The 26,975-nt window shown below is 40.5% G+C and overlaps 1 protein-coding gene across 3 annotated transcripts in view; it reads left to right on the forward strand.

Annotated features, from left to right (window-relative positions):
- Nucleotides 1–22,854, forward strand: part of LOC115157185 (acid-sensing ion channel 1C-like) — a 165,848-nt gene extending 142,994 nt beyond the window's left edge. For 2 of the 3 annotated variants that reach the window (XM_029705222.1, XM_029705223.1), the window contains exons 4-11: nucleotides 11,266–11,416; nucleotides 11,590–11,646; nucleotides 11,892–12,045; nucleotides 14,510–14,601; nucleotides 17,539–17,618; nucleotides 17,840–17,911; nucleotides 20,886–20,938; nucleotides 22,742–22,854. In XM_029705222.1, coding sequence (XP_029561082.1) covers nucleotides 11,266–11,416; nucleotides 11,590–11,646; nucleotides 11,892–12,045; nucleotides 14,510–14,601; nucleotides 17,539–17,618; nucleotides 17,840–17,911; nucleotides 20,886–20,938; nucleotides 22,742–22,820 — 738 coding nt within the window. In that variant the 3' untranslated portion in view covers nucleotides 22,821–22,854. The remainder of the gene's footprint in view (nucleotides 1–11,265; nucleotides 11,417–11,589; nucleotides 11,647–11,891; nucleotides 12,046–14,509; nucleotides 14,602–17,538; nucleotides 17,619–17,839; nucleotides 17,912–20,885; nucleotides 20,939–22,741) is intronic. The other variant, XM_029705221.1, reaches the window with a different exon arrangement.
- Nucleotides 22,855–26,975: the final 4,121 nt, after the last annotated feature.

The raw sequence follows: 26,975 nt of genomic DNA on the forward strand, positions 1-26,975 counted from the left end.
GTTGGTACAATGTTTCATGAGTTGAAATAAAAGATCCTACAAATTTTCCATAAGCGCAAAAGCTTATTTCTCTCAAATTTCTAGCACAAATTCGTTTACATCCCTGATAGTGAGAATTTTTCCTTTGCAAAGATAGTACATCCCCCTGACAGGTGTGGCATATCAAGCAGCTAATTAAACAGTATGATCATTACAGTGAGGGGGAACAATAAAAGGCAACTCTAAAATGTGCAATTTTGTCACACAGCCCAATGCCACAGATTTCAAAAGTTTTGAGGGAGCGTGCAATTGGCACGTTTTAATTTAAAGGAAATATTTAACGAGGCAAGTCAGTTAAGAACAAATTCTTATTTACAATGACGGCCTACCCCGGCGACACTGGGCCAATTGTTCGCCACCCCCTATGGGACTACCAATCACTCCCAAGCCTCTTGCACTGAGATGCAGTGCCTTAGACCACTGCGCCACTCGGGAGCACTGCAGGAATGTTAACTGCAGGAATGTCCTCCAGTGCTGTTTCCAGAGATATTAATGTTAATTTCTCTACCATAAGCCGCCTCCATTGTTTTAGAGAATTTGGCAGTATGTACAACCGGTCTCACAACCGCAGACCACGTGTATGGTGTTGTGTGCAAGCGGTTTGCTGATATCAACGTTGTGAAAAAAGTGCCCCAAGGTGGCAGTGAGGTTATCGTATAGGCAGGAATGAGCTAAGGACAATGAACACAATTACATTTTATCGATGGCAATTTGAATACACAGAGAAACTGTGACGAGATCCTGAGGCCCATTATCTTGCCATTCATCCGCCACCATCACCTCATGGCCTTATGTAGCAAGGATCTGTACACAATTCCTGGAAGCTGAAAATGTCCCAGTTCTTCCACGGCCTGCATACTCACCAGACATGTCACTCATTGAGCCTGTTGGAATGCTCTGGACCGACATGTATGACAGTGTGTTCCAGTTCCCGCCAATATCCAACAACTTCGCACAGCCATTGAAGACGAGTGGGACAGCAATCCACAGGCCACAATCAACAGAATGATCAACTCTATCTGAAAGAGATGTGTTGCGCTGCATGAGGAAAATGGTGGTCACACCAGATACTTACTAGTTTTCTGATCCGCGCCCCTACCTTTTTTTAAGGTATCTGTGACTAACAGATACGTATCTGTATTCCCATTCATGTGAAATCCATAGATTAGGGCCTAATTAATATATTTAAATTGACTGATTTCTTATATAAACTTTAACTCAGTAAAATCTTTGAAGTTGTTGCATGTTGCGTTTATATTTTTGTTCAGTATAGTATCCATTATCCAGTTGTCAGACACGAAAATTAAAATCAATGTAATCTTCCATTAGGGCAGATGTCAGGACCATGGGAGTCATTTTAATACTGAACTAAAATGTCTCTAATAAGTCTGGATTCCACGTGGTCTGTTTGCCAGATCCATAGGTAATCTATTTCACAGGCCTGTCATTGTCACTAACTGTAACCATATCCAGGGTTAAATCAGTGAACATCAAACATACATTAATAGACCCTCTTAGCAGTGTTCTTTCGAGGTGTGCACCCAACAGTTCCTTCAATAATAGAACAGGAGCATGTCCATAATACCCACATTGTTTTTCACATCAAAACCCAGACAAATCAAAATGTGTCATAAGAATATGTTTTCTACTACGGCATAATCATTTAAAGAGGATAGAAAACAGTATTACAAACAGTGCAACAGCGTCGATTCCAGGCATAAGCGACATAGACGTCTCAATTGACTCTATTGAGAGTAAGAATAGTAGAATACACCAGGTGTACCTTCAGAATTTGTTTGTGCATTAGCAGTTTTCCTCTTGTTATGTCTGTCACTGACAGTCACACAATTAGCCATGTTTGCGAACAACTTTTAGATTGGTAGTTAGTCTAGCCAGCTATCTAAACATGCAGTAATCATGGCCAAATACTGACCGGGCACACAGGGCACATGCCTAGGGGCCCTGACCTCCAGGGGCCCCCATAGATTTATTTTTTGTCATTCTCACTCAGATATCATATTAACATGGCATAGGAAATGACAAAATGTGTTGTATTGCAGGAAATGTGCTTTAAAACTGCAAAAATGTCTCTCAAACCCATGTCAAAATCAGTAGAAATTCAGGAAATTTGCTCTAAAACTGCAAAATAATTTTCTTTGCCCCATGGCATAATGAGTAGAATTGAATGAAATGTTATAATATTGCAGTTTTCTCTCCCCATTGCAAAATGTAGAGAATAGCAGAAAACTTGCTTTAAAACTACAACATTTTCTCTATGGCTGTCCCGTCCTGACCAGTAAAAGGGGTTATTTGTTATTGTAGTTTGGTCAGGGCGTGGCAGGGGTGTGTTTGTTTAGTGTGTTTCGGGGTTTTTGGTTTATGTTTTATGTTTTCTATTTCTATGTGGGTTTTCTAGTTTTTCTATTTCTATGTTAGTTTTGGGAACGACCTCCAATTAGAAGCAGCTGGTTGTCGTTGCTTCTAATTGTAGGCCATATTTAAGTGGGTTTATTTTCTCTTGTGTTTGTGGGTAGTTGTTTTTCGTATAGTCCTTGTGTCCTTACGGAACTGTTGGTTTACGGCTATTTATTTTGTTTAAGTGTTCACTTATATAAATAAAAGAAGATGAGCATGATACCCGCTGCACCTTGGTCCACTTTCTACGACGCACCTGACAGAACTACCCACCAAACCAGGACCAAGCAGCGGGGATTGGAGCACCGAAAAAAAGGATGGACGTGGGAGGATGAACAACGATTCTGGGAGGACAAACTAAGGGAGCTAGAGGAGACCGAGAGGCATCCCCCAAAAATATTTGGGGGGGGCACACGGGGAGTTGGGCAGAGTCAGGATGGAGACCTGAGCCAACTCCCCGTGCTTATTACAGGGAGCGACGGATCAAGAAAGCACCGAGCTATGCGGAAATGTGCACCCAGACGCATTCAAAGGCCGGTGCCATCGGTAAAAGCTCCTCAGTATGGCCAGGATATGTTGAGCACTCAGCCAGGAAGGGCTGTGCAGGCTGTATGCTCCAGACCTCCAGTGCATCTCCAGGGTCCAGTTTACCCTGTTCCTGCTCCTCGCACTAGCCCTGAGGTGCGTTTTACTAGGCTGGCGCCTCCAGAGCCAGCCCCACGCATCAGGCCTCTAGTGCGCCTGCCCAGTCCAGTACGTCCTGTTCCTGCCCCTCGCACTAGCCCTGAGGTGTGTTTTACTAGGCTGGTGCCTCCAAAGCCAGCCCCACGCATCAGGCCTCTAGTGCGCCTGCCCAGTCCAGTACGTCCTGTTCCTGCTCCTCGCACTAGCCTTGAGGTGCGTGTCGCCAGTCCGGCGCTGCCAGAGTCGCCCGCCAGTCCGGCGCTGCCAGAGTCGCTCCTCAGCCCAGAGCCTTCAGCGGTGGGCTACAACCCTGAGCCTTCAGCGGGGGTGGACAGGTTTGAATGGGGACTAAGGCCGGAGCCAGAGCCACCTCCATAGTTGTAGGATTGGGGAGGGGGGTGTAGCACGGTAGGCGCCCTCCCTTCCCTCCCTTTAATTTTGGGGTTATTGTTTTGTTAGTTTTTTGTTTCAGGTGCATCCGGGGTCTGCACCTTTGGGGGGGTACTGTCATGTCCTGACCAGTAAAAGGGGGTTATTTGTTATTGTAGTTTGGTCAGGGCGTGGCAGGGGTGTGTTTGTTTAGTGTGTTTCGGGGTTTTTGGCTTATGTTCTATGTTTTCTATGTGGGTTTTCTAGTTTTTCTATTTCTATGTTAGTTTTGGGAACGATCTCCAATTAGAAGCAGCTGGTTGTCGTTGCTTCTAATTGGAGGCCATATTTAAGTGGGTTTATTTTCTCTTGTGTTTGTGGGTAGTTGTTTTTCGTATAGTCCTTGTGTCCTTACGGAACTGTTGGTTTACATCTTTTTATTTTGTTTAAGTGTTCACTTATATAAATAAAAGAAGATGAGCACGATACCCGATGCGCCTTGGTCCACATTCTACGACGCATATGGCAAAATGTGGAGAATTGCAATTTTCTCTCCACCGTCAAGAGGGGGGCCACTAAAATGCTTTTCCACAAGGTGGGGGGCCCCCCAACAAAACCTGCTTAGGGCCCCCAAAAGGCTAGAGCTGGCCCTGCATTGCACATTGTTTTTTTTGTCCATAAAATAAAGTCTAATAAAATCTATTGCAATAACATGCCACTCAGGCTGCAGCTTGTGAAATCCTGTGGTTTGAAAACAGTGACAGGACGGTGAAATACAGCTGTGATCTTTTGATAGATATTTTCTTTGGCAACCATTTTTTATTGTAAAGGACCTCAACAAAGTGTCACTGATGTCACAATGTCACGTTTTCTACACCCATTGAAGATACAAATCTCATTAGGTGTCAGAACTCAGTTTCTCTTGAGTAGGGGTTTGTAGCACTTTTCCTACTGAATGAGTTACAAACTCATCAGAAATTAATTATAATACCTAGAATTACACCTTGAACCACAAGTTATTCAAAAATGCCTTTGATCCCAGAGAAGATATTATTTGGTACAAGTCACAAGTCTCTTCAAAATCCCTCTCGCCATATCAACAGAATAACACAGGGTTATCGGTGCAGTGCATCTCTAAACAGACAATTAGACACAGCAATCCAAACAACACTGAATTCAATCAACTTCCCTTGTAAAGTAGCTATGAGTAGATATAAAGGTGATATGTAAATTCATCTGCTCTTATGACTAGAGCAATTCATTTATAAAAGTTGTACTGAATTGATTAGTGTGCCATTTAAATCTGATAGGAATCATCTATCATAGGCTCCTGAGTGGCGCAGCAGTCTAAGGCACTGCATCTCAGTGCTAGGGGCATCACTTCAGACCATGGTTCAATCCCTGGTTCAATCTCAGGCTGTATCACAACCGGCCATGATCAAGAGTCCTATAAGGTGGCACACAATTGACCCAGCGTTGTCCGGGTTAGGGCCGTGGTAGGCCGTCATTGTAAATAAGATTTTTTTCGTAACTGACTTGCCTAGTTAAATAAAGGTTCAAAAAAATATAATACTGTAATTTCCGGACTATAAGCCACAACTTTTAAACAATGACGCGGCTAATATATGGATTTTTCCCGCTTTCAATTTTTTTTTCTCCAAAAAAACACATTCTGTGACGTGCTCAGTTTTTTGCCGGCATGAAGCTTTCATTAGACCAATGAAATTGCCGAACGGGTTAAGGTCAAACAACTTTTTAGTTTACTGTTTAGATTAAATCGAGCGCTCTCAAACTTCCCATCATTCTGATTACGGTAGTCATTTTGTCACCCTCATCATGCCAAAGACACGGAGAAATGCATATGTTGCAGCTTTCAAGTTGAAGGCGATTGATCTGGCTGTTGGAAAAGGAAATAGAGCTGCTGCACGGGAGCTTGGTCTTAATGAGTTGATGATAAGACTTTGGAAACAGCAGCGTGAGGAACTGACTCAGTGCAAAAAGACAACTAAAGCTTACTGCTAATTTTTATGTTGTTGTTGTTACAAGCCGTGTTTCGTTAAAGCCTATTTATTTTTGTTACAAGCCGTGTTTCGTTAAAGCCTATTTATTTTTGTTACAAGCCGTGTTTCGTTAAAGCCTGTGTAAAGTTCATTTGTTTCAATGTACCGGTAGGCACCTGCGGATTATAGACATGTGTGGCTTATTTATGTTCCAAATAAAAAATACAAATTAATTCAGTGGGTGCGGCTTATATTCAGGTGCGCTCAATAGTCCGGAAATTATGGTAATCATACTAGTAACACCATCTCAAATTAATCCAAATTGATTGCTAAAATGTTTTAACCCCATATCCTTTTGATTATTTAATGCTTTTCAAACCCTTTTCGGAGGGATTGATCAATATATCAATATATGATTATACTTCCATTCACCAGAACCACTCAAATCTGCCTCACTTCAACCACATGATACAAACAGGTCTCCCAATCTCAATGAAAGAAATGTCTGAACTAAATCCAGTCTTTAAAGGACAACTTCATTCTGCAGCAAGCAAATATAGTAACTTGGGGTGGAAATTTGGAACACTATTTTTTACCAACAATCGAGCTTCAAGTGGCCGAGATCAATTATTGAGAGATGGCTGAATGACAAGAAATGTACGTTTCTGAACCAGTTTTGGGTTTGAGTCCTCAGACATGGGCTCAGCTGTTTTGGGGCTCAGTAAGATGAACATCTATAGGTTGGCTGGCTGGCTGCTTACTGTATATCTGAGAGCCAAACAAAGGGCTTTGACAGATGTTGTCCGTTGCATCACTGTTGCTGCTATCTGTCAGTGGTGACGTGTTCACTGGTCCCTCCCCTAAATGAGAAGTCCTATGAGGCCTGAGTAAAGGTTCAGATTCATTAGTCAGAGCCTCCTCTCCCACATTAGATGGGCTTTGGGGTGGAAGCCCTCAGCCAACTGTAACCCCAGGCTTCCAAACGTTAGTTTCCTCCCAAGTGCAGCGGGTGGCGTACCATAGCATACCGTAGTGTACCATAGCCTACCGTAGTGTACTGTAGCTTAGCGTAGCGTACTGTAGCATACCATATGTACAGTAGCGTACATAGCAAACCTCCCAATCTCATTACCAATCAAGTCTTCATGATGGAATGGACCAATCACCTCCCTCAATGTGGCTGTAGTGACCGCATTTCAATGACTGTCCCTTCCTGGTTCATCTCTGTCTTATGTCTCTTCCTAACTACCATCACTATAGAAAATCAGCACATAATGTTATCCTTTCCAGCTAACACATTAAACACTCATTATCCAGTCTTTGACTTCATAAAAGCTGTTGTATATGGTGCAACCAATATTATTGTGCAGTTATTTTTAGTTTGTTTTGTTGTTTTTTGGCTTTGCATTTGAATGTTGTATATTGCTGGGATAATCTAAATCTAGCTAATGTCTCCTGTTAGCCAATCGTTGTGTTTAATGTTACCCTTAATGTTACCCTAATATTACCCTCCCAGAGTAAGGTCCTAGGAGACATTAACCAGATGTAGAGGATCCCAGCAGTATGCAACATTCAAATGCAAAGCACAAAAACAACAAAACAAATAAACATCCTGTAACTGCAAAATAATATTGGTTGCACCATATTCAACAGCTTGTATGACGACAAAGACTGGATAATGAGTGTTTAATGTCTAGAGGGCCTGTTATTTGCTCTGGGTTTTTATTTCCTACATGGATAATGTTTATGAGAGGCTGTAGCCTGGCAATAAAGTTCCATAAAGAATTAATCAAGTATTCCATTTCAAGTCACTTCATGACTTACTGGCACTCTGTATCTGTCACACTCAGTCTTCCAATGAATGCAGATGCAAGAGACGGTCAAGGGTAGATTTGGGGAAAATGATTGAGAAGTTCAGAAAATCTCTAAGCCACACCCAGGTCTTTTTCAGTTATCTGTTATGTCCAATGGGCCACGTGCTTCTCTGAATGTTGGTAGATACACAAATACAGTTGAAGTGGGAAGTTTACATACACCTTAGCCAACTACAATTAAACTCAGTTTCACAGTTCCTGACATTTAATCCTAGTAAAATTCCCTGTCTTAGGTCAGTCAGGATCACCACTTTATTTTAAGAATGTGAAATGTCAGAATAATAGTAGAGAGAATGATTTATTTCAGCTTTTATTTCTTTCATCACATTCCCAGTGGCTCAGAAGTTTACATACACTCAATTAGTATTTGGTAGCATTGCCTTCAAATTGTTTAACTTTTTGGGTAGCCTTCCACAAGCTTCCCACAATAAGTTGGGTGAATTTTGGCCCATTCCTCCTGACAGAGCTGGTGTAACTGAGTCAGGTTTGTAGGCCTCCTTGCTCACACATGCTTTTTCAGTTCTGCCCACAAATTTTCTATAGGACTGCGGTCAGGGCTTTGTGATGGCCACTCCAATACCTTGACTTTGTTGTCCTTAAGCCATTTTGCCACAACTTTGGAAGCATGCTTGGGGTCATTGTCCATATGGAAGACCCATTTGCGACCAAGCTTTAACTTCCTGACTGATGTCTTGAGATGTTGCTTCAATATATGCACATAATTTTCCTCCCTCATGATGCCATCTATTTTGTGAAGTGCACCAGTCCCTCCTGCAGCAAAGCACCCCCACAACAGGATGCTGCCACCCCCATGCGTCACGGTTGGGATGATGTTCTTAGGCTTGCAAGCCTCCCCCTTTTTCCTCCAAACATAACGATGGTCGTTATGGCCAAACAGTTCTATTTTTGTTTCATCAGACCACAGGACATTTCTCCAAAAGTACGATCTTTGTCCCCATGTGCAGTTGCAAACCGTAGTCTGGTTTTTTTATGGCGGTTTTGGAGCAGTGGCTTCTTCCTTGCTGAGCGGCCTTTCAGGTTATGACGATATAGGACTCGTTTTACTGTGGATATATATACTTATGTACCTGTTTCCTCCAGCATCTTCACAAGGTCCTTTGCTGTTGTTCTGGGATTGATTTGCACTTTTCGCACCAAAGTACGTTCATCTCTCGGAGACAGAATGTGTCTCCTTCCTGAGCGGTATGACGGCTGCGTGGTCCCATAGTGTTTATACTTGCGTACTACTGTTTGTACAGATGAACGTGGTACCTTCAGGCGTTTGGAAATTGATCCCAAGGATGAACCAGACTTGTGGAGGTCTACAATTATTTTCTGAGGTCTTGGCTGATTTCTTTTGATTTTCCCATGATGTCAAGCAAAGAGGCACTGAGTTTGAAGGGAGGCCTTGAAATATATCCACAGGTGCACCTCCAATTGACTCAAATTATGTCAATTAGCCTATCAGATGTTTCCAAAGCCATTACATCATTTTCTGGAATTTTCCAAGCTGTTTAAAGACACAGTCAACTTAGAGTATGTACATTTCTGACCCACTGAAATTGTGATACAGTGAACTGTCAAGTGAAATAATCTGTCTATAAACAATTGTTGGAAAAAATTACTTGTGTCATGCACAAAGTAGATGTCCTAACCGACTTGCCAAAACGATAGTTTGTTAACAAGAAATTTGTGGAGTGGTTGAAAAACGAGTTTTAATAACTCCAACGTAAGTATACGTAAACTTACGACTTCAACTGTAAGTATAAAACTTGACATAGTAAGTTAGTTATTTGTTGTTGGTGTTGGTATCCAGGTAAATTATACCTGAATGTTTGTACGGATTATCTTTTAGCAATTGTTTTGCTGAATACACAAATTGACTCCCACCCTCCATTCTGCTCTGAAAATATTGTATTTTTCTTCTGATATTGGTAGTAGGTGTCTGTTGATATACAGTTGAAGTCGGAAGTTTACATACACTTAGGTTGGAGTCATTAAAACTTGTTGGGGACAAAGATCGTACTTTTTGGAGAAATGTCCTCTGGTCTGATGAAACAAAAGTAGAACTGTTTGGCCATAATGACCAGTGTTATGTTTGGAGGAAAAAGGGGGAGGCTTGCAAGCTTAAGAACACCATCCCAACCGTGAAGCACGGGGGTGGCAGCATCATGTTGTGGGGTGCTTTGCTGTAGGAGGGACTGGTGCACTTCACAAAATAGATGGCATCATGAGGTAGGCAAATGATGTGGCTATATTGAAGCAACATCTCAAGACATCAGTCAGGAAGTTAAAACTTGGTCGCAAATGGGTCTTCCAAATGGACAATGACCCCAAGCATACTTCCAAAGTTGTGGCAAAATGGCTTAAGGACAACAAAGTCAAGGTATTGGAATGGCCATCACAAAGCCCTGACCTCAATCCTATAGAAAATGTGTGGGCAGAACTGAAAAAGCATGTGTGAGCAAGGAGGCTTACAAACCTGACTCAGTTACACCAGCTCTGTCAGGAGGAATGGGCCAAAATTCACCCAACTTATTGTGGGAAGCTTGTGGAAGGCTACCCAAAATGTTTGACCCAAGTTAAACAATTTAAAGGCAATGCTACCAAATACTAATTGAGTGTATGTAAACTTCTGACCCACTGGGAATGTGACGAACGAAATAAAAGCTGAAATAAATCATTCTCTCTACTATTATTCTGACATTTCACATTCTTAAAATAAAGTGGTGATCCTAACTGACCTAAGACAGGGACTTTTCACTAGGATTAAATGTCAGGAATTGTGAAAAACTGAGTTTAAATGTAGTTGGCTAAGGTGTATGTAAACTTCTGACTTCACCTAAAGATTGTCATAAACAATGTCTACAATTAGGAGACTAAAAGGCATGTTGGTGGTAAAAAAATTGTGAGACCAATGAGGAAAAAAAGAAAGAGGTATTTTTAAAGATCTCAAAAATACTTATTTTGCCATTTTGCTTCAAACAGCAGTTTTAAATAAAGAGTAACGTGAGTTTCAGCACTAATCCACTGGGGCTAGGAACTCAATCAAGTATTCAATTGTGATCTATTAATCTAGTCTGGAAATCGTCCTCTTTCAGCTATGTATATATGCAATGCTGCTCCGAGTCACTGAGATACTGATGAAGATAATGGTCTTCACTTTGACTAAAATGAGGCCAGAAAAGTATCTATTCTTTGTGGGAGTCTTAACAATTAACTTTAATTAGGTAGATAGAACTGGTAAATGGTATGGTAGTGTGATGAGAATAGTTTATCAGGGACAAATACCCCCTCCAACATAGTTTGAATAACATTGTGTTTTTGTTACCATTCAATACATCATAATTAGCTAAATTCATTCCTAAAATGTATGACGTCAAGGTTTGCATAAAGTCTGTCTTTTGGCATTGTTTTCATCTAAAAACCTCATAAACATATTACATACTGTAGACCTAAACAGTAGCACATTCCCTGGGAAGTTTTAAAAACAAGAATTCTCCATTAATTGGGGTGTCCTGTCTGAAGCTATATATTTACAGATTATATTTGCCCTGTCTCTATACCCTCCATGGTACTCTGTCCGTTCAGGACTAGACCTGACCTGCATTACTGATTTTCTGCATGGTGTCTGCTTGTTGCTTTCTGTGAGCTGTGTTTATCAGTTACACCGTTGTCTGAGCGGAATATTCTTATAGATGTGAACAGAATCCAGAAAACATGTCTTTATTTCATTATGTTCCCTTATTAAATGTTCAATACATATGTTTGTTTTTTTGTCTGCTTGTGTGCACTTTTATTTTGGATTTCCTGCTGGGCTTGACTAGCTGTTGTTGACAGTGGCCAATATACTGAGGGGAAATCTATGCTCTGTTCTGTCCCAGCTTCAGTACCTCCCTCCCCCTTGGGGAGACTGCAAGTCCACTCCCATCGACTCTGAGTTCTTCTCCACGTACAGCATCACAGCCTGCCGTATCGACTGTGAGACACGCTACCTGGTGGAGAACTGTAACTGCAGGATGGTCCACATGCCTGGTACTCACACACATCTTGGCTTGACCATCACATAGTTCCTCAATGGAATATGATTAATAATGTTTTCTGTGTTGTTGTTGTTATTCATAGGAATATGTAGTTATGTTAACATTACATTTTTGTTTTGTCCTCTCTCTCTCTTTCTCTCTCGCTCTCTCTGACGTGTTGAATAGGGACCGCAACGGTATGCACGCCCGAGCAGTACAAAGACTGTGCAGACCCAGCTTTAGGTAAGGCAGAAACAATGGTAATGATATAAGGATTAGGAATATGAACCAGTTATCACTGATCAGTAGATACACCAAACAACATTTTAGTTTGAGATATGAGTACGAAAGCGTTTATACAATACAGCATTTTGAAATAAGGAACTGCTGAGAAGCAAAGGTTGTTTTTGCAGCTTCTTTTGAATTGCACTACTTTTTATCATGGTGAATTGAGCCCAGGACTCCCATTCTACTGTCATCCCCCACAGACTTCTTGGTAGAGAAAGACAATGACTACTGTGTGTGTGAGACACCCTGCAGCATGACACGCTATGGCAAGGAGCTGTCCATGGTGAAAATACCCAGTAAAGCCTCTGCCAAATATCTGGCCAAGAAATTCAACAAAACTGAACAGTACATCGGGTAAGTATCTGGATAGTTACAGTGAGTTAACAACTTCAAACAAATTCAGGCTGAAATAGCCACCTGTCCCTTTTAATAGCCGGCAATGGTACACATTTCAGCAAATAAATGACTGTTTCAAATAAACGCTGGGTCTAAATGAATTGTTTCCAATTTTACCATGAATTGTTTACTAGGTTTAATGTGAGATTTGTTACATTAAATAATTAAGTAATGACTCTGAAAAAATATGGCAATCATCTGTTTTTATCGCCATTAAGAAATTGACAGCCATTGGCTGCTAACAGCTGAGATCTGCTAGCTAGCTGGCTAGCATAAAAACAGCTAACAACTTCGGGAGTACGGACCCCCAGAAATCACGCTCTAGTGGCGAAAGTAAGAACTGACGAAAATGCACAGTCAAAGAGGAGAATAATTATTCTGTCAAGGAAGTTTTATTTTATTTTAAATAGAGGTATACTTAGACAGTAGACATGTAACACAGTGTGTAAATGATAACACATTAGTCCAGGAAATAAAAAAAATATGAAAATGCTGGAAGTGGAATTAAACAATGAACGACAGTTGAAGTCGGAAGTTTACAAACACTGAGGTTGGAGTCATTAAAACTCGTTTTTCAACCACTCCACAAATGTCTTGTTAACAAACTATAGTTTTGGCAAGTCGGTTAGGACATCTACTTTCTGCATGACACAGGTCATTTTTCCAACAATTGTTTACAGACAGATTATTTCACTTACAACTGACTGTATCACAATTCCAGTGGGTCAGGAGTTTACATACTCTAAGTTGACTGTTCCTTCAATCAGCTTGGAAAATTACAGAAAATGATATCATGGGTTTAGAAGCTTCTGATAGGGTAATTGACATGATTTTAGTCAATTGGAGGTGTACCTGTGGATGTATTTCAAGGCCTACCTTCAAACTCAGTGCCTCTTTGCTTAACATCATGGGAAAATCAAAAGAAATCAGCCAAGACCTCAGAAGAGAAATTGTAGACCTCCACAAGTCTGGTTCATCCTTGGGAGCAATTTCCAAACGCCTGAAGGTACCACGTTCATCTGTACAAACAGTAGTACGCAAGTATAAACACCATGGGACCACACAGCCGTCATACCGTTCAGGAAGGAGACACGTTCTGTCTCCGAGAGATGAACGTACTTTGGTTTGAAAAGTGCAAATCAATCCCAGAACAACAGCAAAGGACCTTGTGAAGATGCTGGAGGAAACATGTAAAACGAGTCCTATATCGACATAACCTGAAAGGCCGCTCAGCAAGGAAGAAGCCACTGCTCCAAAACTGCCATAAAAAAGCCAGACTGCAGTTTGCAACTGCACATGGGGACAAAGGTCGTACTTTTTGCCCTCTGGTCTGATAGAACAAAAATAGAACTGTTTGGCCAAAATGACCATCATTATGTTTGGAGGAAAAAGGGGGAGGCTTGCAAGCCGAAGAACACCATCCCAACCGTGAAGCACGGGGGTGGCAGCATCATGTTGTGGGGGTGCTTTGCTGCAGGAAGGACTGGTGCACTTCACAAAATAGATGGCATCATGAGGAGGGAAAATGATGTGGATATATTGAAGCAACATCTCAAGACATCGGTCGCAAATGGGTCTTCCAAATGGACAATGACCAAAAGCATACTTCCAAAGTTGTGGCAAATTGGCTTAAGGACAACAAAGTCAGGGTTGGATTGGCCATCACAAAGCCCTGACCTCAGTCCAAAAGAAAATTTGTGGGCAGAACTGAAAAAGCATGTGTGAGCAAGGAGGCCTACAAACCTGACTCAGTTACACCAACTCTGTCAGGAGAAATGGGCCAAAATTCACCAAACTTATTGTGGGAAGCTTGTGGAAGGCTACCCAAAACGTTTGACCCAAGTTAAACAATTTGAAGGCAATGCTACCAAATACTAATTGAGTGAATGTAAACTTCTGACCCACTGGGAATGTGATGAAAGAAATAAAAGCTGAAATGAATAATTCTCTCTGCTATTATTCTGACATTTCACATTCTTAAAATAAAGTGGTGATCCTAACTGACCTAAAACAGGGAATTGTTACTTGGATTAAATGTCAGGAATGGTGAAAAACTGAGTATAATATATTTGGCTAAGTTGTATGTTAACTTCCGACTTCAACTGTATGCAAATGAGCAAAAGCTGTGTACATTAAGGAAACAGAAGTCTCTATCTATTAAGCGCCTGTTGTGTTCAGTGATTTAAGCAAATAATCACCCGGGCTATTAATTGAAGTTTTACGGTAAGTGACGTAACAATCAGAGGTTTGGATTTTGATTAAAATAAATCATAGTAAAAGTATGATATTGGTCTCCACTGTTCACCTTTATTGTGAATTAATGCAAAATGTCTCAGAATTAGTCAATTAAATCAATCAATTGTATCTCTAAGATGTACGTTATAAAGTAACACCTTTTCGATTTATTTGTTTTTGTCTCTAGAGAAAACTTACTAGTCCTGGACATCTTCTTTGAGGCATTGAATTATGAGAAGATTGAACAGAAGAAGGCGTATGAAATTGCAGGGTTGCTTGGTGAGCGATTGTTTCAAGTTTTCCCATCAGGTTCATGATCTGTTTTTACAGACTGAGAGGAAACGCATTAGGCCTGAACATCACATCCTCAGCAAGCACTACATGTTGTCCCATTGTGTGATCATGCCTGCTGGTCTAAACTCCTTTTGAGACTATTTTCTTTGACCCTGTAAGACTCGGTCGAATGCATTTTTAGAATGTACTTGAAAAGAGCACTCAGTCAGGAGAGGCAGATGAAAAGCAAAGTCTGGATGGACAGTTTCTGGTCTGAGTCTGACAGCTCTCATCTCACTGAGAGACAGAGTTAAAGTGAATGTTTCAGGAGTCGTTTTGTGCACTGTTTTTTAATATTTCTATTTCACCTTTATTTAACCAGGTAGACCAGTTGAGAACAAGTTCTCATTTACAACTGCGATCTGGCCAAGATAAAGCAAAGCAGTGTGACACAACAACCCAGAGTTACACATGGAATAAACAAACGTACAGTCAATAACACAATATAAAAAATTCTATCTACAGTGTGTGCAAATGATGTAAGATTAGGGAGGTTAAGCAATAAATAGGCCATAGTGGCAAAGTAATTACAATTTAGCAATTAAACACTGGAGTGATAGATGTGCAGAAGATGAATGTGCAAGTAGAGATACTGGAGTGCAAAGGAGCAAAAAAAATAAAAAATAACAATATGGGGATGAGGTAGTTGGATGGGCTATTTACAGATGGGCTATGTACAGGTGCAATGATCTGTGAGCTGCTCTGACAGCTGATGCTTAAAGTTAGTGAGGGACATATGAGTCTCCAGCTTCAGTGGTTTTTGCAATTCGTTCCAGTCATTGGCAGCAGAGAACTGGAAGGAAATGTGGCCAATTGAAGAATTGGCTTTGGGGGTGACCAGTGAAATATACCTGATGGAGCACGTGCTACGGGTGGGTGCTGCTATGGTGACCAGTGAACTGAGATAAGGCGGGGCTTTACCTAGCAAAGCCTTATAGATGACCTGGAGCCAGTAGGTTTGGCGACGAAGATGAAGCGAGGGCCAGCCAACGAGAGCATACAGGTCGCAGTGGTGGGTAGTATATGGGGCTTTGGTGACAAAACGGATGGTACTGTGATAGACTGCATCCAATTTGCTGAGTAGAGTGTTGGAGGCTATTTTGTAAATGACATCGCCGAAGTCGAGGATCGGTAGGATAGTCAGTTTTACGGGGGTATGTTTGGCAGCATGAGTGAAGAATGCTTTGTTGCGAAATAGGAAGCCGATTCTAGATTTAATTTTGGATTGGAGATGCTTAATGTGAGTCTGGAAGGAGAGTTTACAGTCTACCCAGACACCTAGGTATTTGTGATTGTCCACATATCAGAACCGTCCAGAGTAGTGATGCTGGACAGGCGGGCAGGTGCAAACAGCGATCGGTTAAAGAACATGCATTTCGTTTTACTTGCATTTAAGAGCAGTTGGAGGCCACGGAAGGAGAGTTGTATGGCATTGAAGCTCGTCTGGAGATTAGTTAACACAGTGCCCAAAGAAGGGCCAGAAGTATACAGAATGGTGTCGTCTGCGTAGAGGTGAATCAGAGAATCACCAGCAGCAAGAGCGACATCATTGATATATAGAGAGAAAAGAGTTGGCCCGAGATTTGAACCCTGTGGCATCCCCATAGAGACTGCCAGAGGCCCGGACAACAGGCCCTCCGATTTGACACAAAGAAGTAGTTGGTGAACCAGGCGAGGCAGTCATTTGAGAAACCAAGGCTGTTGAGTCTGCCGATATGAATGTGGTGATTGACAGAGTCGAAGGCCTTGGCCAGGTCGATGAATACGGCTGCACAATATTGTCTTTCATCGATGGCGGTTATGATATCGTTTAGGACCTTGAGCGTGGCTGAGGTGCACCCATGACCAGCTCGGAAACCAGATTGCATAGCAGAGAAGTTACGGTGGGATTCGAAATGGTCAGTGATCTGTTTGTTAACTTGTATTTTGAAGACCTTAGAAAGGCAGGGCAGGATAGATATAGGTCTCTAACAGTTTGGGTCTAGAGTGTCCCACTTTGAAGAGGTGGATGACAACGGCAGCTTTCCAATCTTTGGGGATCTCAGACGATACGAAAGAGAGGTTGAACAGGCTAGTAATAGGGGCTGCAACAATTGCGGTGGATAATTTTAGAAAGAGAGGGTCCAGATTGTCTAGCCCAGCTGATTTGTAGGGGTCCAGATTGTGCAACTCTTTCAGAACATCAGTTATCTGGATTTGCGTGAATGAGAAATGGGGGAGGTTTGGGCAAGTTGCTGTGGGGAGTGCAGGGCTGTTGACTGGGGTAGGGGTAGCCAGGTGGAAAGCATGGCCAGCCGTAGAAAAATGCTTATTAAAATTCTCAATTATCGTGGATTTATTGGTGGTGACAGTGTTTCCTAGCCTCAGTGCAGTGGGCAGCTGGGAGGAGGTGCTCTTATTCTCCATGGACTTTACAGTGTCCCAAAACTTTTTGCAGTTTGTGCTACAGGATGAAAATGTCTATTTGAAAAAGCTAGCCTTTGCTTTCCTAACTGCCTGTGTATATTGGTTCCTAACTTCCCTGAAAAGTTGCATATCGCGGGGGCTATTCGATGCTAATGCAGTACACCACAGGATGTTTTTGTGCTGGTCAAGGACAGTCAGGTCTGGAGTGAACCAAGGGCTATATCTGTTCCTGGTTCAAACTGTTTTGAATGGGGCATGCTTATTTAAGATTGTGAGGAAAGCACTTTTAAAGAATAACCAGGCATCCTCTACTGACAGAATGAGGTCAATATCCTTCCAGGATACCCGGGCCATGTCGATTAGAAAGGCCTGCTCGCTGAAGTGTTTTAGGGATTGTTTGACAGTGATGAGGGGTTATTATCTGTCTGACTGTGGTATTGCCTGTTTATGTCTTTTCATCTGTCATCTTCTTTTCAGGTGACATTGGTGGGCAGATGGGTCTGTTCATTGGAGCCAGTGTTTTAACTATACTGGAAATATTTGACTACTTATATGAGGTAAAGTGGAGGCATTCACATTTTTTTTATCACTTAAAAGTATTCTCAAGTAGTAGAGTTGGGGTTATATGTTGAACGTACACAATTCATTCATGATGATGAATTATTTCAATTTAATCAAAAATACGACAAACCCTTGTCTGTCTATATGGTTTTAAGTGTTTTCAACTGTTTGCACTCTCTGGTTTGTTGTGATGTTAACTAGACACTCTTGTATTTAGGTATTTAAGGATAAAGTTTTGGGTTACTTCATGCGCAAGAAACGACCGCAGCGTTGTCCAAGCGACAATCTGGTAATTTGAGTCTCCCACAATTCACTAGTTTGTAGTTCTGCACTGCACTACAAACAAAGTAATCCACTGTAATGTGTCAGAATCTCAAGCCTTTTTCATGACCAATCAATGACAGATGTGGAACGCAAATCCAAGTGAGCACTTTTTCTTTAGTTATATACAGTGCCTTCAGAAAGTATTCATACCCCTTGACTTATTCCATATTTTGTTGTGTTATAGCCTGAATTCAAAATGGATTAAAGAGATTTTTTTCTCATCCATCTACACACAATACTCCATAATGACAAAGTGAAACATTTTTTTTTGAAATTTTAGCACATTGATTGAAAATGAAATACAGAATTATCTCATTTATATACAGTACCAGTCAACATTTTGGGCACACCTACTCATTCAAGGGTTTTAAAAATGTATTATGTGACTTGTTAAGCAAACTTTTACTCCTGAACTTACTTGGGCTTACCATAACAAAGGGGTTGAATACTTATTGACTGAAGACACTTCAGGTTTTCATTTTGTTTTCATTTGTAAGAATTTCGAAAAACATAATTCTACTTTGACATTGTGTGTTGTGTGTAGAACAGTGACAATAACATCTAAATGTAATCAATTTTAAATTTAGGCTGTAAAACAAAAAATGTGGAACAACTCAAGGGGTGTGAATACTTTCTGAAGGCACTGTATATGCCCAGTTGGTTAGTCTGGTTCCAAGGTAGTGAAAAAGCCCTGGGTTTCTGTGAAGGTAGTGAAAAAGCCCTGGGTTTCTGTTTCTGCATGAGCTATCTGCATGCACGCCTGCTTCAGTCTTGGAGTTTTTCCCATAAACTGATGTGGTGGAAAAGGTTAGATAAAGATGTCCTGGCTCCACTACTGAGATAACCGTAGCTGCATGTGCCAAGGAGGTATTTCTCCTACTGATATTTTTGTAAAACCTATAAACCAAATAATAAATAAAAGAACTCTAAGACTGAATGAACAGGAAGGCTTTAAAATACACTTCTGTTGTTACTTGGCTTTCAGCTCTTTTTGCATTATGTGTAAAATAGAAAGTCCAGTTGGATACAGCCTACGGATTTGGACATGTTGACACTTGGATACAGTTTGACATACAGTATGCTAAAAAAAGCAGTTTAAAAGGTATATTGTAATTTAAACAGTTGAAAAGGTCTTTTGTAATTTAAACAGTGGAAAAGGTCTATTGTAATTTAAACCGTCAAAAAGGTATATAGTAATTTAAACAGTCGAAAAGGCAAGAGATGTTTGACAATTAATATCATAGATATGGTTCTGTGTTTTTATTTGTTTGTTGAAATGGAAATAACAGGTTTATTCAGAGCATTCTATGTGACAAAGAGGAGGGAGAAGTAAACAATTTCAACTGGATGTACCCTATGAGAGATCCGCTCCAGGCATCAAATAGTGTCTTTAGTATCACATTGTGTCAGCACTATCTCAGCTTGATACTGGTAGAACCCATCATATCTGAACAGCTAAATCTGGACACATGGAGAGAAACACTTCTCCCAAACCTGTTTTCATGCCTGTTGCCTTAACTGTTTCTTAGTGAATCAACAATACTATGCATGCCAGTCTCTCTTGGCTAAGAGTTAAGGAAATACACTTCATCACTTCTTGTTTTAGTAAGAAACATGAATGTGTTGGAAATCCCAATTTGTTTGCATAGTCAACTTACACACAGCACTGATACACACACTTACCCCACCAGACCCCACTAGGGGTCTTTTCACAGTCCCCAGGTCCAGTACAAATTCAAGGAAACACACAGTATTATACAGAGCCATGATTGCATGGAACTCCCTTCCATCTCATATAGCGCAAATGAACATCAAACCTGGTTTAAAAAAAATTAAATAAAGAAACACCTCACAGCACAAAGCCTCTCCCTCGTGTGACCCACTTTTTATGTATATGTACTGACATGTATGTGTAACTGATAGATGCACACACACACTACATGCAAATGTTTTTAAATATATGTAAATTGTAAAGTATGTTGTCTTTTTCGTTGTGTGTCGGAGCCCAGTAAGACTAGCTGTCGCCACTGGTGTAGGCTAATGGGGATCCTAGTAAAATCAAAACAGAGTAGAGTAGAGAAAAGACCTTTGTGGCATCACAACAGTTTTTCCTCAGGTTTCAGCATTATAGATGCTTTTCATCAGCAGGAACCAACAACGTTATGTAACATACCCTGACTAGAGGCACATACTGCAACATGAAACAAGGACATGGAGCTTTAGGTGGATGTAATGCTGTTCTACTATAACATTGTTTCTCCACCCATGTCATGTAATCATCCATTATTGGAGGCTTTCTTTGCATTGAAACATAATGATAAGCCATCTTTAATAGCTTTTACTGTCATGTTCCCCAATCCTCTTCTCCTTTACTTCCAACTCCATTCACCACCTCTCCTCTCTAACCACCCAATGAATCAATCTAGATGAGATCAAGACAAGTGCTATATGAAAACAGTAAAATAAGTAATGCACATGAATGTTAAACATAGTGGTATGATAGTTCTAAGACTACTGACTTTACATAGTACATTAGATGGCATGTAAGACGAATAGCGCCAATAGCAACCCTTTCATATCAAGATACAGTATATTAGTGATTTCTATTAATTTCAAGGAATGTCTACAATTTTTGAAACATTACAAAAAACATACATGGGCAGAGACTAAGAATGGTCTCTTGCTTTCTCAAATGTCTCTGATTTTGAGACTTTCATTGAAATTAAATGGCTGAATGGAGGTAGCTCTCTGTGACATTTATGTATTGGTGTGCAGCATTCTTCTCTGTACCTAATCAATTACACAGGGCTGTAGCCTAGCCATTGTGCACAGACAGACTTGCTTGGTGGGGCCACTTGTTTACTTACTTATCAGCTCTGCATTGTATTTTAATTTCATTTCAGTCACCCTCATCTTTCTTTTCATCATGTCTATTCCAGGAGTTTCCAGAGAACCCAACCAGCCCTGGTGTCACGCCTAATCATGCCCCCAGGTAGCAAACCCCATTGATAATAGATCCTCCCACCCATACTGTCCTTCTTTTTCAGACATTCTCGGAACCATTTCATACATCATTTCCATTCTGGTTAATAAGATGTTGGTTCACCTAAAGCTGGTTTGGTGGGTGATTTTGTAGAGATGTTGGTTCACCTGAAGCTGGTTTGGTGGGTGGTTTTGTAGAGATGTTGGTTCACCTAAAGCTGGTTTGGTGGGTGATTTTGTAGAGATGTTGGTTCACCTGAAGCTGGTTTGGTGGGTGATTTTGTAGAGATGTTGGTTCACCTAAAGCTGGTTTGGTGGGTGATTTTGTAGAGATCTTGGTTCACCTGAAGCTGGTTTGGTGGGTGATTTTGTAGAGATGTTGGTTCACTTGAAGCTGGTTTGGTGGGTGATTTTGTAGAGATGTTGGTTCACTTGAAGCTGGTTTGGTGGGTGATTTTGTAGAGATGTTGGTTCACCTGAAGCTGGTTTGGTGGGTGATTTTGTAGATATGTTGGTTCACCTGAAGCTGGTTTGGTGGGGGATTTTGTAGAGATGTTGGTTCACCTGAAGCTGGTTTGGTGGGTGATTTTGTAGATATGTTGGTTCACCTGAAGCTGGTTTTGTGGGTGATTTTGCAGATATGTTGGTTCACCTGAAGCTGGTTTTGTGGGTGATTTTGCAGAGATGTAAAACATACTAGTAGTGATCACTTTATACATTTGTTTTTCCAACATTGCGTTAGGTCAATCTTCCTAAATACGATATAATGTATTTTCTGTAGAGACTATTCTGAAATCAATGACTCTTAATGCCGTAAATAGGTTTGCTGTGTGGATTTTTCATTCTGAGATTATTATCGGTTTCTTATAAACAATGAATTGTTTGGATTCTCCATCTGTTAAGACAATTTGGGACTCGGCTAAAAGAAAATTAGCTTCCTTCTTATTGTTTTCACTGAATAATAAAGATGCTTTCCTTCCCTTAGGATAAAATGCAGTTTCCTGAGAAAAATATAAATGTGTATACATACATAATTTGTTGTAGATGGCACAACAAAAGCTGATCCGCAGGGGATCATCTACATATTGCTTCCCTGCAGCACCAAGGTCTATTTAAGGGGACCATTTTACTGGAACCTGTGTCCAATAACATCACTAGATGCATTCCTTTGTGATGCTATCACAGGTCTGCATGCTATGCAGTTTGCACCAAATTAAATGGTTCTTTGTCTGCTGAAATAGCTATCTACAGCTACGGTATGGCTAATGCTTCTTTTGAACCCACATATCAGCAATATATTAACTGAAACAACCGCAGTTGCACTAAACGTATGCAGACATCATGTGGATGTCGATGAACATGTAGGAATCAAGATACTAACATAGAGACAAGGACTAAAAAACTGTTTTGTTTTCTCTTTCCCTTCTTCATCCATACCATACCCCTCTTCTCTTTCTTCTCTCTACCCATACCCTGAAACATAACTGACCTACTTTAAATGTCCCCTACACTACCAATTTAATGTTCACCCATTTGTATTGTATTATTTTGTGTGTACTATGCTTTCAACCCTCTCTCTCTGTCTGATGTATCAATGATGGTTAACGTCATGTTATCTACATCTATTCTGTTTCCACTTGGTTCTGGTTATGTTAAATTGTCCCACTTTTTTCCTATTTATGTCACATCCCCTCCTATTTTTACTGTGACCTGTGTGCCTCTCGATCTCCTCTTCTCCTCCCTCATCACCCCTCCCTTAATACGGTTGAACTCCTCTTCCCTCCCTCCCTCCCTCCCTTCCCTTGTCTTACAGAGCACCTGTGACACCCTCCGGAGTCACTCGGACAGTCTCGGATTCACGCCGAACATGTTACCTCGTCACCCGACTCTAGGCAACTTTGAGGAGTTTGCTTGTTGACGACATAAAGCAGGGTGGGGGGGAAGGGGGGGGGTGGCACGTGGGATCTTCGGGGTTTGACAGAAAACTGTGAAATAACTTATGTATTATTACAAACATGGTTAGTGTAGAGTAGTAGGATCTAGCGATTGCCTGAATAGAAATAGAACACTATCATAAGAATAAAACCATTTCCAAAGCAGAACTCAGGTGACGGACATATCAAGGCGTCGACGACACTATTTATTTGATGTTCCATTCATGTTGCATTCTATTAAACAGGGTGACATTAGTGTGTTTGAATTGGTTTTAATCAGCCTAGTAATGTATAAGACTAGTAATGTAGATGGAAAGGACTTAAGAGTGGTCTCAGTTCATGTCAACTTATTTATACCATTGTAATATACTCAACAAAAATATAAACGCAACATGCAACAATTTCAAAGATTTTCCTGAGTTACAGTTCATAGGAAATCAGTCAATTGAAATATATGAATTAGGCCCTAATCTATGGATATCACATGACTGGGAATACAGATATGCACTTGTTGGTCACAGATACCTTTAAAAAAGAAGTTGGGTGTGGATTAGGAAACCAGTCAGTATCTGGTATGACCACCATTTGCCTCATGCAGCGCAAAACATTTCCTTCGCGTAGAGTTGTTCAGGCTGTTGACTGTGGCCTGTGGAATGTTGTCCCACTCCTCTTTAATGGCTGTGTGAAGTTGGTGGGAACTGGAACGCGCTGTTGTACACATCAATCCAGAGCATCCCAAACATACTCAATGGGTAACATGTCTAGTGAGTATACATGCCATGGATGAACTGGGAAATGTTCAGCTTCCAGGAACTGTGTACAGATCCTTGCAACATGGGGCCGTGTATTACCATGCTGAAACATGAGTTGATGGCGGCGGATGAATGGCACTACAATGGGCCTCAGGATCTTGTCACTGTATCTCTGTGCATTCAAATTGCCATCGTGCTCGTTGTCCTTATGCCTGCCCATACCATAACCCCACCACCACCACCATGGGGCACTCTACTCACAACATTGTCATCAGTAAACAGCTCACCCACACAACGCCATACACGTGGTCTGCGGTTGTGAGGCCGGTTGGATGTACAGCCAAATTCTCTAAAACAACTCTTATGGTAGAGAAATTAACATTCAGTTCTCTGGCAACAGCTCTGTTGAACATTCCAGCAGTCAGTATGCCAATTGCATGCTCCCTCAAAACTTGAGACATCTGTGGCATTGTGTTGTGTGACAAAACTGCACATTTTAGACTGGCCTTTTATTGTCCCCAGCAGAAGGTGCACCTGTGTAATGATCATGCTGTTTAGTCAGATAACTGATATACTACACCTGTCAGGGGGATGGATTATCTTGACAAAAGAGAAATGCTCACTAACAGGGATATAAACAAATTTGTGCACACAATTTGAGGGAAATAAGCTTTTTGTGTGTATGGAACATTTCTTGGATCTTTTATTTCAGCTCATGAAACTTGGGACCAACACTTTACATGATGCATTCATATTTTTGTTCAGTGTAGCAGTCAGTTCTAATGTGCTGAATATCAAATTGAGAGGCTAGCCATGGTTAGCATGTGTAGCATCAGCATAGCCAGGTCCATTCATTAGTAGAATCAAGAGGGGTTTTAAAGACATATTCATGTTACCACTCTTTCATTTATAACTAATTGAGAGAAAGAGAATGCAGATTTCAGTGATGCCCACTCAACTATGATCACAATGTTCAAAGGAGAACAGCAGACCTAACTTGAACCCCCCAGTAATAGACAGTTCGCAGTAATTGTGTTGCCTTCGTACTCAAATGATTCTGTTCAGAGATTGATCCTATCACTGATTTGAAACTATAAACCACCAAGTAATGAAAGCCTCTTGCGTTAGGTCCCCGGAAGAGAAACTATTGCAAGATTATTGAATGCAATTCTTTGTTTACAAGTTACATATTGGAAAGTGGAAAAAAAAGTGTTTATGTTTTCACATATGAACAATCACAACTTTTCCATAAGATTTGGGGAAAATAGGAATATTTCCCATTGTTATATATAGTGCTCCACATGCTTTCTATCTGTTTACTGCTGAAAAAATGTACATCAATGACAACATTTTCTTCTGTCGTGGTTTCCCATTGTTTCTGGGAATAGAGCTGTCGTACTGACCGTACTGTCACTGGAAAAGGACAGTCTTCACAGGAGTCTGCTGTAACTCAGCCCCCCTCTTAATCACCACTTTCAATAGAATAGACAGACAAGCAAGACAATCCACCCAAACCTAAAGTTAGTTTATGTGGGTGTTGTTCAAATGGTTTTGTTCCATGACCATGGCTTTTAACTGCTACAAAAACACTCATTAGCACAAGTCCCCTGTGATAGTAAACTATTCTCTATTGGGAACTAGTGAAGTACAGACATTGTCAAGGTGGTGTTCTAAATATTGATTGAAATGTGTAAATACCAGATCAAAATGCCATTAGGAAATTCAATCTCGCTCATGTGTTGATATGTTTATAGTATGTTAAAAAAAAGACAAAAAAATGTATCCATTACTGCTGTTGCGCCATAAGGGAATTGGAGGACAAGGGAGCTGCAGACTTGCCATACGAGCACACGATGGCCTACCCCAAGAGTTGTCCATTAGTTTGTGTTGTTATCCAAGTGGACCTCAAGTGTCTTCCAGTTTCTATTTCATTTTAGGACCGGACACAGAGTAGAATTTGTTAGATGCCAGAGACAGTTTATTACAGCGCTTCAAAACCATACATGTCCCAGGTTCCCTACTTTATTCAGTTCAGTTGGTTTAAAACACTGAAATGCATTGTATAATTGCATTGTTATATACTATTGTTATTGGAATTCCAGTACATGTAATAAGACTCAAATAACAGTCAGTTTGTGATGTGTAAATTATCAAATATAATAAAATATATATTTAACCATCCTCCTACGTACATACCTTTTTTTTGTAAATCTTTTGTGTCTATTTTCTCTCATGCTACTGTTCATGTTGATCATTGCATTAATTAGCTAACAACATAGTTTTTTATCTATGTGAAATTAGTTCTAGTCATGTTAAACTTTGTTATGTGGTCATTTTAGAGAAAAGAAACCAGAACACTTCAAAGGGACATTCAAAGGGACGTCTGTACCTTTACTTTTTTGCCTATAGAAAATGTCTAATTCTAGAAGTTATAATTCTATGCTTTTGTCTGTTTATTAGATGACTGTTGATGAGAAGCACAAAGACCTTGAGATCAGCCTTGGTTCCTGAGCCAATTACCTCCCTCTCTGATCAAGACTGGCTACCTTATTGGCATGTCTTATATCCAACTATGTATCCTGGGATAAGCCTTGTCTTGCGTGAGACTAGAACCAAGCCAAACATCACTCAGTAAGAGCCTCTTTTATGAAGTTGTAAACTTGAAGATATGGTTAATCAGTGTTTTGTTATGAGCAATAAATGCATTGGCCCCAAAATAATGTAATTGTCAAATCAATGCTATTAACACTGTTTATTTTCAAGTCTGGTCACACAGCTCCCCTACTAATGGAATTTGTGGATTTGGTATAAAGGAATTCATTTCTGTACTGGGTTACCACAACTGATGATGTGACATTGTCTTGGTGTTGACTGTGTGTCCCATTGTGGTCTGGTCTTTCATGACAATGTGGAGGTTAGTTATTAAACTCACCACCAAGGGTTTATCACCTGCCTTCCTAAAAAAAAAAAACACTAAATACTTAACAGAAATCAGAATACATTGCAACTATTTGCGTATGCTTTGTAAGCATCAATCTAATTTACATTAAATTCATTACAAATCAGATTGAAAGTAAAACAGGTGGCAAATTCAAGGGGTTAAAGTTGTATGAATACTTTGTACTACGTGCCGTACTGTGTCCCATACTAGAATCCTTATCTACCCCTGCCTTAATGCCAATCAAAGAATAGCAGAGCAGAAGCAACACAATAGTCAGTAGTCTGAAACAGAATATGGACATGGTCCTGTCATATTTAAACAATACCTCAATACTGGTTGTGCTTATTGATTCAAGTCTTTTAATGGGTATTTTATAGCATAATAAATTACAGCCAAGTAGATGACAGTGTTGTATACTTA

The sequence above is a fragment of the Salmo trutta genome, chromosome 21, assembly GCF_901001165.1.
Source record: "Salmo trutta chromosome 21, fSalTru1.1, whole genome shotgun sequence".
Lineage (NCBI taxonomy): Eukaryota > Metazoa > Chordata > Actinopteri > Salmoniformes > Salmonidae > Salmo > Salmo trutta.